At 40.8% G+C, this 12,966-nt stretch overlaps 1 protein-coding gene across 4 annotated transcripts in view; it reads right to left on the bottom strand.

Moving 5' to 3' along the window:
* The window catches only part of ANK3 (ankyrin 3), a 289,144-nt gene that overhangs the window by 121,100 nt on the left and 155,078 nt on the right, over window positions 1-12,966 (bottom strand). For all 4 annotated transcript variants that reach the window (XM_041475697.1, XM_041475680.1, XM_041475687.1 and 1 more), the window contains exons 5-7: window positions 12,620-12,718; window positions 9,072-9,257; window positions 7,186-7,284 (exon numbers count right to left, since the gene is read on the bottom strand). In XM_041475697.1, the coding sequence (XP_041331631.1) occupies window positions 7,186-7,284; window positions 9,072-9,257; window positions 12,620-12,718 (384 nt within the window). The remainder of the gene's footprint in view (window positions 1-7,185; window positions 7,285-9,071; window positions 9,258-12,619; window positions 12,719-12,966) is intronic.

Genomic DNA, 12,966 nt, shown 5'->3' with positions numbered 1-12,966 from the left:
AGTTCATAAAAAAATTAAGGGATGAAGAATTAAAAACCCTTTTAACCTTTTTCACCCTTAACATCTCAGGAAAACACTGTGAGGAAAAGAAAGGGAAAAAAGAGAGGGGGCAAGTCTCTATTCAGTATTTAATTTTGCTCTTTAGCTATTTAAGCTCTTACTGGTAGCAAAAAATGCTAAGTAATAATTCAGCTGGCTGAGAGTTCTGACTCCAAACAGATGAAGGAAGAGATGCATTATTTGAATGCTTGAATAATTGCACACTGATGTTCAGGCCAAGAAACTTGGCTTTGGTCAATACTCTGTTTTAAGAAGTCTTAAAGAATCACAGCTAGAAGTTTCATACGTATGGTCCTTCCCCATCTCTCATCTCACAATTAAGAACACAAACCAAGAAGTGAAAAAACCTCAAACAACACCATAATTAATTCTTCTGATGACAAAACGTAAAGCAAGGAACTCAAAATGGAGTTATTTGTACTTGTCACAAGAAACAAGAGATAAAAAAAGCTTCATAATATGTGCAACTTTGTGTTGTTTATTAACACTAAAACTGTGGTATCAGCAAACAAAATAGCCACCAAATTTAAGGTTCTGAATTCTTCAGTGTATCAACAGCATCTGCTGTCTTTTCAGCCTATTTTTATCTGTTTGATCTTCTATAAATGCCTCCCTTTGTTCTTAAGATAGAATAGTAAATCAGGAAATTTTTGAAGATGTTTTCCCGCAGTAATAAAGCTGAAATGCATTCCAAAAGCTGCCATCAAAATATGTGGTTCAGATCTAGAGCTCCTGCTGGAGTGCTGCTTGCCCTTGCTGTTGAAATATCCAATGTTGGGTAATGTCTCAGGCAGACCCCTTCACACTGAGCTCCAATTTGTGAATTAATAAATTCTACAGGGAACATGAAACATCACTGTGACAACAGCAAGCTAAAACTATGGAGAAAATGGCCATAGGGTTATCAACTAGAACACAGCCTTGCCTCTCCTTCTTGGCAGATTTCCTGGGACAAGTGACCTGAAGTCCTCTGAGACTGTACACAGCTGTACACGCACAGATTAGGTGCATGCAACTTCTTCTACACTTCACAGCATGGAGGATGGTGGTTTTCCCTTTGTCTCCATCCACTGCCTGCTGCAGCCACCACCCCCTCACACAGGGCTCGTGCCTTCCTCCAGAGCCACACAACACCCACAAATACCATGGCAGAGGAGTGACCTGCTTTTACAGTCAGTGGCCTTTGCTTGTGCCTGATCAGAGGGAACACCAAGCCTTTCCAGCTGCAGCTCTCTATCTATATCTTCACAAGAAAACTGAAAACCTTTTGAGTTATATTGTGTTGAGAAACAAGGCACCGAACATGTCCCAGCTGAAATGAGATCAGCTGCCCTCTGACACACAGTGTCACCCATCACATCTCACCACAGCAGTCAGAATGGCTCCTTTCTACTGCAATTTAACCACATGAATGGCTAGGAAGTCAAGGAAAAAACAGGGTTAAAATTGTCACCGGGGAAAGTAGATCTTCTATGGTTCCATTTTAATGCATTTAGAAAACCAGGAACTCCCCTTAAGTTTCTGGTGTGCTATGCTGTCCTAGGAGATTGTCTCTTTCTCCCATCACAGCTGGAGTCTTACTAGCATAAGGATGCTAATAATAACCAAGAAAAGTAAATGTTTGCACTTACAGCTTCATATTGGGCTATGAAATGCACCTTAAAGGAAGGCAGGAAACAAAGGGAAAACCTTTCCTAGTCATGTGCTGCATTGATTTAAATGCTGACTGAGCAGCTGATCACATCAGGACTGTGAAAACTCACTGCCAGTCACATGGACTTGGCATTTCTTCTTGTTGCCAATTGAGAGAACTTACCTCCACCTCTGAGCTCTCCCAGCCTCTCAGTGGAGTGCAGTTTTAATCAGAAAAATTATACTTATCTGATTTCAAATTTCACTTCTTTGATTAAAACAAACCAGAACAGTTTCTTTCCAAAATGTTGAGATTAACTTGGAATTTAATAAAACAGTTCTTCTCAATCCTCAACTGAGAGCAAACTCTAGGAAGAGCTTAATATTGACACAGATTGTGTAAGACAGAAGCTGAAAACAGCCAGACTGCTATAACAGAAATTTCTTAAGCAGCCTGGAAAATCCCTCCAGCATTAGAGGTTTTTAAGGAAAGAGCATAATGGTGGTTTTTTCATACTGGAATTGTCAGCAGCAGCACTGCATTGTTATTACCACTATTACCAGATCCTGGAGGCATGGGAAGATTGTGGTGTGCATTTGAAGACTCTCATATGCAACTATGCACCAACATCAACATGTAGAATGTTAAAACACTAAATATCCTCCCCTGTATTTTTCTGCAATTCAGAACTGGGGCTACAACACAGCAGAATTCCTGCAGAGAAAAGTCTTATATTCTAGTAGCAGTTACTGGGATCACTGAGGTTTGTATAGACGTTTCAGAAATTAAAGATAAAAATGCACAATCAGATGCTTTCCAGGAAACCCTCAACAGTATACAATTTTCCAGCTCTTTTTCCTTCTCTTCTTAATGCTAGTAAGTCTTATATTGTGCTATTTTAGTTCTTCTGTGCTTATATACTTAACTTTTTTCAGGGTTGAGATGTATAAAATGAATCCTGGAAAAAAACACAGAAGAGTATAGAAAGGGGCTCTTATGGCAAACTACCACTGGGGAAACAAAGATGTTTTTCTCTTATGCCACTGTCACTTAGATATTGCCTGCTCTTTTTGACGGGCTAATGGTGTTCTGCTTCCCAGCCTCAGGGTCATCATTAATGCATGTTGTCCTCACACCACCCTCAAAATTACCAAATCCTTTCCTAACCTTCCAGTAAGCAAACTTTCTGCAGGCAAAGCCCACTCCCAGTGGAACTGAGATCTCCTCTAGGATGAGGAGTGCTGTGGATCAGGAAGGCTTTCCCAGGGCTGGATGCAGTTTTGTGGCACAGTGACGAGCTCCTCCCATCTGCTTTGGCAAGAAAGACACAGGGAGAGGTCATCTTCACATAGAGGATTCCCTGGCTACCTCCATCTTCTCACTTGCTCAAGCATAGAGTGGATGTGGGGGTCACAGAGGTTTCTCTCAGCTGCTGCTCTGGAAGCTGCAGAGAATTTCATCCCTCCTTCCTTTCTAAGCACTGTTTTCCTCAGAGACAGGTGGAGCTTCCAAGGCGTTTCCTCACCTGGGCTAAACAGATCATTCCACTGGAAGATCACCTCAGACAGAAGAAGGCTATCTGAAGACTGTGTGAACCCCCAAAAGAAAACTTTTACCTAAATATAATTCCCAGTTTATTCAAAACACTTTCAAAATCATTAAAACTCTAGGTAAGACATCTGTTACAGTTTGATTTAAAGGCACAAGTGGGTGATAAACAATAGTTTTAAAATGACAGGAATTCATTTTTCCTGTTGAAAAAATTGATAAAACAGATTCACTTAGAGCTATCTGGCTATCTTTCAGTTTGTAACAAGGATTCATCACACTGTCAGCTAAGAGAAGGGTGCCTGAAGCTGCTGCAATCCTTCAAAGCCCAAGCAGTGACTGCTTTAAAGTGTTAATCTGGCCAAGAAAGGAGGCCGACTTCATCCTCAATAACCCTTTATTCTCCTCCTCCACTTCTTTACTTTCTGTGTGATTGTCTCCCAGTTAAGCAAGAGGGAAATATGGTGAGGCAATGAAGTATTTGAAGTATTTTGGAGAAGCTGGACACACGATAATGTGCTACAGAAAAAGGATGATGAGTAGTCATAAAATGCCTGTTACCCTGCAATGCATACCCTGCCAGTAATTGTGACAGGTTTTCTGTGGAGTTTGAGCCCAAGAAGTCGAGCAATTTGGAATGATTGTTTTTGCTTTGTTACAAAATGGCAATCATCCAGCTGAATAAGGAGATTTTGTTTCATTTGGAATGAGGTTAGGATGGCTCCCAGAGCTTCCTCCTTGTTTATAGGTGGAATAAAGGGCATCACAAGCTGATTTACTGAAATTATTTCCATCCACCCCAATGGGGAGTTTGCTGTGCCACCTTCCCTGCACTTGCAGCAAGGCAAGAGGGGAAAGCAGACACAGAATTGCTAATGCAGCTCATGGGGAGAGCTGACATGACACCAATCACTCGGCTGCAGGAGTGCAAACCTGTAAAAGTCGGTACATTTCCAACCCCCCAGCCTCTGCAGTCAGCAGGTACACAGGCTGGCAGGCATGGTGACACCTGTAAGAGCTCCTGGAGCTGTGCCTGTCCCCTGGCTCCAGTGAAAGAAGGGACCAAGGGAATATGTGACAGCTGAGAGGCAGGCAGGTGTGTACCAGCGGGGCTGAGGGAGCAGCTGCTACTGAATATCACTGGGGACATCATTTACTGACAGTACAGCACCACTGCTCATCCTGCCCACACACTGAGAGCCAGCAGCAAGCTCATCTCTTTCCTTGCCTTCGCTGCTGGAGCCTCTTCCTTCCCTCAGGCCTCTTGGAAACTCTCTGGAACCAGCAGCTGAGGAGATCTCCTCTGCCACAGGCCTGCCCTCCTTTTCCTTGCATCCTTTCACCAGCTCTTCATTTCACCACGTTTGCCCTTGGCCTTACAGCTCTGCCTTCATCCTACACACATCCATTCACATTGCTCCACCCTTCCCCAGCCTGACTACACTGATGGTGGCAGATGGCTATTTGTCACACATTTGTCTTCACATTACCCTGCTCACACAAGCTTCTTTTGTTACCATAATCCTCTTCTCTTCTTCAAACCTCTCCCTAGAATTCATACTTTCCTGAAGAGTTTGAGCATAAACTGAAAGATAAACTAGTAGTGTTAATTTGTATTTATTTAGTAAGAACAAAGCAAAAATGCAGAAAGTGCATTTGACACCCCATCTTAGAAGTTTGCTCTTTGCACTTCTGAAAGCTACAGTACATATGGAAATCTTTTATTTGGGTTACAGCCCTTCCATATCTTTGCTCTGTTGCTCATCTCACATTGTCAGCAACTCAAATAAGGGCCTTTCCTGCAGAGGGAAGACAGCAGACTGTGGACAGCACTTACAGAAATTAAAATAAGAGGCCATGAGGTGGCTGTGTCTGTGGGTCATTTTCAGTACCTGTTTTGCAGTTTGGGTAATCAAGGATCAAGCAAAAGCCCTGCTACTTAGTGCTGATAATTGGAAGTGCTCTGTTAGCCTACGAATCCACTGCTCTGCCAGAGCCTAACCCATCCTCCTGTGCAGTGCTTTCATCCCCTACAGCCTGATAAGTACTAAAGAACAAAATTCCACTCCATATTACTGTTATTTATGCTACAATTCTTTCTGTCACAACAACTTTATCTTGATTTGCAACTGCCACAGATGGAGATGAGCTCTCTCTCTCTCTGGATGCCCCCACCCTGTATCACAAGCACAAACAAAAGCTCAATGCTCCTTGAGTCACAGCCTCAGCCCACTGCTCCTTCAGGCTGATGCCACTGCATCCCCACCTCCCCAGCCACCCAGAACTCTGTCTGATGACGACAACCAATGAAGGCAGAATTTAGAATGTCCAGATCTTGAAGAGGAGGGCAAGAATGGCCTTTTTACTCTGGATGTGCTCTCCACAAGTGCCCTTAATCCAAATCAGAGCTGCTGAAGCCTAAGATTTATTATTCTATTAAAACAAGCATAGGCAGATGGTATTTAGTGCACTGGTACTAAAAGCTGCTAATTGCTAATGTAGTAGCATTGCTAATCCCTAATCTTGTTTCTGAGTGGGAAAGACTTGACCCAAGACCCCATTTGTCTTCCCTGCTTCTGTGATTAGGGCTTATCAAATACGCAGTGCCAAAGCTTAGGATGGTATGAAATGCCTTAATGCTCTAATTGGGTCAGCTAAAGGACTTGGAAATCAGAGGTCAATGCTATCAGTGAAAGCAAAGCAAGGGGTTTGCAACGCTTGTCATAAAATCTTTGCTGCATGTAAACATGTGCCTTAACTACAGCATTCAAGTTTTTAGCCATACAAACTATCTAAAGTAGAATACTGCAAATTGACTTTTCCCTTTGTGTAAATGCTCTAAGCAGTGTTGTAGTACTTTTTCTCTTGCAAAAGTAATGAACATAACACATGATCAAAATCTCAGAAGAGGAGCTGCTGGATTATCCACGTGACACAATTCCCCTCATAAACATAATCTTAAATTTACACTGGATTTTTTTTTTACTTTTTCTATTTTAATTGAAAGATTGTTCCAGAAACTCATTAGTTATATTTACTATTAATTATTAAGCAGCTATTAATTAAATAACATTAATTACTAAGATTTAATAGGAAACATCTAAATTTCTAGACAACACTTATTCATGGCCAATTTATGCCTATTTACTCTTACATCAGCATTTGCCTTGACTTTGAATGATTCTTTTCCCCTTGATTTTATCTCCCTATTGTCCTGGATCACCACCACATCTCTTCCCTGGCTTTGTTTGGGTAAGGCTTGGTGAGCCAAAGCCTTGCAGAGCCTCAGTTTGTTGTGTTTTGGGATTTATTTATTTATCTGGTCTCATGCCTGGCACCACCATCTTTCCTTGCTCTTCATATTGTACCCCTATCCTTCTTGCTGTATCCCTATCCATATATGCTTGGATTTTTCCCCTTCTCTTCCAGCTCTAACTTTTCTCTATTGTTTCCTTTCTTCTGCTTACACTATGGACTCCATCCTAGGTCTCACTTCATTTCCTGCTCATCCAGTTTCTCAGATTTCCTTTATGAATCACCTGGCTCTCGTGCATGCAGTGGAAGCACAGATGCCTTCTCCACCACTCCACCTGATGTTCACTGGGAGCAACGGCACGGTGAGGAGAACTCAGCAGGGACACATCCCTCCTGCCATATGCCACAGCTACAGGTGGAAGCATTCGTGCCACTGGATCCCAGCCCGCTTTTTGCAAGGCTGGAACCACGAAAACAGCTGCTCCTTTTGATGAAAGCAGAAGTTTTGGGAGGTGAGGTCTCGAGCCCAGGTTCGGTTCAGCAGCCCAGGGAAAGCCCCTTTACACCAGAGGGAAACAGATCAGCTCAGCCAGGTCGGGCCCCTTGGCTGGGGAGGAGATGTGCCTCTCACTCCTCTGTGCAAAAGCCATACCACAAAGCAAACTGAGCACAACTGGCTCCACACTCACCCTTGCAGTGAAGTCCACGGCAGCACCCCGATTTAACAGCAACGTGGCTACATTGATATTCCCATAGTGAGCAGCTATGTGGAGGGGAGTGAACCCACTCTGCAAAACAACAAAACAAAACACAACCAATAGATACTTAAAAAGAAGTATTGCACTAGCACTCCACAATTGGTGGCACATCACTGACAAAAGCTAGTAATAGGAGCCTGCTGCAAGTCACCACTCCAATTCTGTACTAGTTTTCACTCACTGATGTTTATTTATAGTATCTCAGAGAATCTAAATAAAATCACATTGCTATGCAGGAGGGAAAAAAATTAACATAATTATTCTAGAAGAAAAGAAGTTGAATAAAACTTTCATTTATTCCAGGAAAACAGCAGCAAAACATTTGAGAATTAAAGCAATGATTTGACTTTTATAAGAAATTAGCTTCTAACCAGAAAAATATAGTTATTGGTATTATGTCAATCTTGCAAGTTAAATCTTTTAGAGATTCTTTGCAGAAGTTCAAATACAAGTCATTTAATGATATTTGCTAACTGATTTTTATAAATTCAAAGTAGATGCAAATGAAAATAACATCAAAGACTATTTTAAATTATTAATATGGGTTTTTTTTTTTCCAAGGGTTAGCACCATAAGGACCAGTCTCTCACTGTGGGCAATCACACTGGGTTATGTTCAGACACCATGAGTTACCACCCTAATTAAAAGACATCTTACTGATAAAATTACTTCAGCAACTGATTTTCATATTTAAGTAGTTTTACTTCCTTTTAAAATAATGCTAAAACATGCAGCAATTCCATCAGTCCTGCAAAGTATGAAACCTTATGGGAACTAGATGCATTTCTAAATTGTTAGCAAGCCATGCTAGCTGCCACTGCCTTGCTTTGGGAGTTTTGCAGCTGTAAAACCACTCTCAGATCATTCTGTTTGCTGACACCATCGAGGTAAGTGTCATGCAGAAGCCTAGAATCAGACCTGGATGCACAACAGGACAGGGTTGTCTGCAGCTCTTAGAACATCCGATAAATCCATGAGAATCCCTGAAAACTCCATCTCTGGTAATACAGCCCTTTTATGATGGCAGTTAGCTCCCAAGAATGCTTCACTCTCACTTTTAAACCCTAGTTCCAGCTGCAGAAAGCCCTGGTCTCTAAACTACAGTCTTCTCTAGCACATGCTACTTCATTTCATCTAAAGCAGGTGTCTATCCTATAATATGCGATGCAGACAGGAGGGAGAAATGATGCAGCAGCACTAAGTCATGGAGGAGGAGTGATGATGCATATATATATTTATATATACCTCTGTTGTTCTATTCACCATCATCTAGGTTAACACATTTGGAAGCAAAGAGGGGGAAAAAATGAACGGTTAGTCCACCACTGGTGACATGGGTGCGGAAAGCTTCATGATGGCTGTGGGGCACGGCAGCTCGGGGGGCAGCACGCCCGGCACACACGGGAAGCTCCACAGGGTGGAAGCAGAACCAGCCAGTACTTTGAGTGCTAATTGTTACATGTTTACCAAAGTTCTCCAAGTAGCAATTGCACAGACAGCTGATCGAATGGCAACTGTGCAGTACCTACAGCTCACCACTGCCTTCAGGAGTGGCTTTCATTTCCAAGTGAATAATTCAAATAATATTTTGTTTATTATTTTCCATTTGCAAGGTTTCTACAAGAGAAATTAACCCTGATTTAAACAGGAGGGGAATGGGGGAGAAAGAGGCAAAGGAGGCAAATCAAACATTATTCTTTATCAGGTGTTAGAGGAGAAAGTTCTGTGTAACTGCAGAACAGTTCACACCGAGGGAGATCTCCCTGGCTGTGGTCAGCACCTGAGAGCATCAAAGCTGCTTGCTTTTCCCCACTGACCTTCGACTCCACGTCAGCGTTGTGGTCGTTCTGCAGGAGCAGAGCCGCCGCCTTCGTGTCGTCCTTGCGAGCCGCGATGTGCAGGGCGGGCAGGCGCACCTTCCCCTTGGTGTCATTTTCCAGCAGCAGGGAAACCACCTGGTCGTGGCCTTGCTGCAAAGCTACTGCCAGAGGTGTGAAACCATCCTGCAACACACAACGGGCGCCGTCAAGGCGTGCTCCAAACCTTCCACAGGGCGGGAAGGGGAAGCCAAGAGACCTCAGCCTTACAAATGGAGCTGGCCCAAATTCAACCCCATGTAACACAGTGCAAGCTAAAAGTACCCTGCAATGACCTTGAAATTGGAGTAAAGTGCTGGTGAGCAAGGTTCCAAATACTTTCTGGTACCTTTCTGGCACTCCAGACACAACATAAAATTATAAGACACAAATGACTGAGGCTGGAGGGAAAAAAAGTGTGAAATTACTCACAGATTTACAGTTAATTATACAGATACTTATTTATGTACGTGCTTAATTATATAAAAAGGTATAAAAAGGTGGAATATTAAAATTACAATTGCTAATGATGTCTCAATAGTAAATTATCATCCATTCCTGACAGATTATAATCTACATTTTTATGATTATTTTTTAAAAAGCCAAACAACTAAACAAACAAAATCTAACAAAATGAGCTCTATCCTCTAACATAATTTATATGTACATTTAAAATATAATAATTGATCAAGAACACCACATTCTCCTAATGTACTGATGTTCTACTACAATTTCCCTTTATGAAAATTGATATAATTTGATAGACAATCCTGTTACAAAAAAAAAAAAAAAGTTATTTCCTTTCCGATTTGCTAATTACCAAATTAGTGTAGAATAAAAAACCTGGAAAACAGAAGGTTTTTATTTAACAGATTTTAGAGCGGATTCCTCAAACACAAAAAAAGTACAGTCTGGGATTCCTGTTACAAAAAAAAAAAAAGTTATTTCCTTTCAGATTTGCTAATAACCAAATTAGTGTAGAATAAAAAACCTGGAAAACAGAAGGTTTTTATTTAACAGATTTTAGAGCGGATTCCTCAAACACAAAAAAAGTACAGTCTGGGATTTACAGCTTTATATCTTAATTTTAATTTTATGTTATGGATTCTTAGAAAACTGAAGAATGAAGGAGTTGTCATTTACATTCTGCTCCATCCCAAACATCTGTCATTGCAGCCCAGGAGCACATCCAGCTTTGCCCAAGATACTACCCATAAATTACTCTAAAAATCACAAAGGCAAACTGCTTTGGACATTTATTTATTCCATTTGTCTCCTGACGAACATATCCAAAACCTGTATTACCAAACCTCATTGCATCTTAGCAAGCAAACACGTTCTTTCCATTTTCAACTACTGCTGTCATGGTGAAACTGTGTAACTGTGAAATTAAAGTGCAGCAGTGACAGAGAAAGAGGTAGATCCTCACTCCATGTCAACAGTGCAGAGTTGAAGTGTTAACTTTTTAAATTTTGTAATGAAAAGTAATGTTTTCAAAATGGAATTTCTCACTTCAAAACCAAGAACACCTCAATCTAGGATGAGAAACAGGAGGGGTCCTGAAAAAGAGAGCTTTTTCAAAATTTCTGAGGGGAAGAAAATCCAAGAAAACCACTGAAATTCCTGTGTCCTACCAAGCAATTTGCACCACACCCTCCCCACCCACCGAGGAGTTTCATGCTCATTTAACCAGGTTTCCCTGCTGCCTGCAGCTCCCCATCCTCCTGCAGCAAGGGCAGGCACTGGGCTGCAGTCCTGGGGTGACACAGCCACAGGGCCATGGGGTGTGAAAGATGCTCTGCAGCCGTGAAGGCCAAAAAACCTCCCTGAGCATCCCCAGAGAGGGCTCTGGCAATATTGCTCTACTGTACATGCCGAAATGCCTGGAGAAGCCCCGGAGACCTTGGCTTCCTGCACTATTTACACATCCCAAAATTCAACCCCTTCACAGAAAAGTGGTGTAGACACCCACAACATCTTTTCTTGTAGGGAAATAGAACCAATTATTTCCTTTAGTTAGATTAAAACACCATGATTAAACAGTTACTTTTAAAGAATAATTAGCTAAGTGGCAATCCTTTAGTTACAAAAGTTTTTGCACTTAGAATGATAAAGAGAAATCAGATTTATAAGAAAACTTGGACCAAGAGAAAATGAGAAAGAACCCATAAGTAATTATCTCAAACAAGGAAGGCAATAAAGGTGCCACTGTTTTGTAGCTTGCTATCTTAAAATAAATTCTCCATGGATAAAATTAGATTGCATCTTATCACCAAGCTGAGATGGAAAAAAGCTCAACCTAAACTGACATACAGTGCTCAGAGGAAAAACAATACCAAACCAAAAAACCTAGTACCCCTTCAAAATTTTTCCTAAAATCTCTTTTCAGAAGATCATACAGTGATAAGTGACAATTTTCAATTAATTCTCCAGATGTAAAGTATTTTATTTTGGTATATCTTGACTTTCATATCCTTGAGCATTTCCAGAAAGTAGTTCTGATGCACACTTCAACTTATAACTAATCTCATGATTTTGGAAACACTGTTTTGTTCCATGAGCAATTCATTTTTCACAGTGGAATATGGAATAAGATTTTCTTTCTACACCATTTTACTGTGATACTATCAGGTATAGGTGGCAACGAACTAATTGTGCATTTCCTTCATGGAAACAGTACTGACAGAGCAATTAGAATTCAAAAAATATTAAAGAGAGCACCTACTGAAGTACCTTTCTATATTTTGGTAGCAAAATCTTGGTAATAAGACAACTGAAAATTCACCAGATTCAACATCTTTCTCAATGTCATACATTTACAACTATTAATATATTTGTTATTTATTTTCCTCTCAGGTTGTCTTATTTGAGTTAGAACTAATTTTGTATTTGAGTTAGAATTGCTTTTTAAAGAAAGAAATGCGAAGTGTTCTCCTAGAAAGATCACAGAACACCTTCAAGGACGGATCCTGCATCTTTCTGTCAGCTTGAAATTCTCCCTGCAGCACCAGGTGGTAAGTGGGTGCCACAGAGAGGGTACCAACGTGGTAATGAAGCAGTTCAGGAAATGCCCCAAGCCCCAAGTAACCCTGGGTTTTCTCTGATATCCCAGGGCTGGTCCAAAGCACAGGTGAACAGTTGTTCTTGCCTTATGGCTGCCACCCTTCTCATGGCTCACTATTTTTAATAAAGCACAGAAAAGTTTTATATTATACACACAGCTTCCCTGTGTGAGCACTTAACCTGAAAGATTAGCAGTTATGACTAAGAACACATCTATATTTAGAACTGTCTCTAGTTAAAGCAATTTTTTTTTTATTTCAGAAATGGCAAGAGACAGTTTAAATTGCTGAAAAGCCTATAACTCTATTCATTAGCACACTTCACAGAGACAGCTTTTTATTTGTCTTTAATTTCATATTTAAAAGACTAGTTTGATATAAGCTGGCAGAAATTACTGCTGAAACACATTTTGCTTTGTTCATAAAGTGTCAAATTCAAACTTTTACCTCTGTGGCAAGGCTTTGACTGGCACCATTGTCAAGAAGAAACTTAACAACCTCCAGGTGGTTTTCTTGGGCTGCCATGTACAATGGAGTGAAGCCATTCTGAAATATGAAAACAAGAGTGTAAACATCCCAGAAACATTTTATATGTGAAAAAGATTCTGCCAAATGAGGGAAGATTAGGTGAAAAGCAAAACAACTGTTTGCTCACAGATGAGTTAATGGCATGATCTACACTGGCTTAAGTGAAGATGGGAGAAGGGTAATATTATTTAAAAGGACACAGAAGAATTTTTCAGCTGACCAGTTACAATTCCCACAGCTAAGTGACAACAATTCATTTCACATCT

The sequence above is a fragment of the Pyrgilauda ruficollis genome, unplaced genomic scaffold, assembly GCF_017590135.1.
Source record: "Pyrgilauda ruficollis isolate IOZ18807 unplaced genomic scaffold, ASM1759013v1 scaffold11, whole genome shotgun sequence".
Classification (NCBI taxonomy): Eukaryota; Metazoa; Chordata; class Aves; order Passeriformes; family Passeridae; genus Pyrgilauda; species Pyrgilauda ruficollis.
The sequence above is the reverse complement of the archived record's forward strand: the minus strand, read 5'-3'. Positions and strand labels throughout refer to the sequence as shown.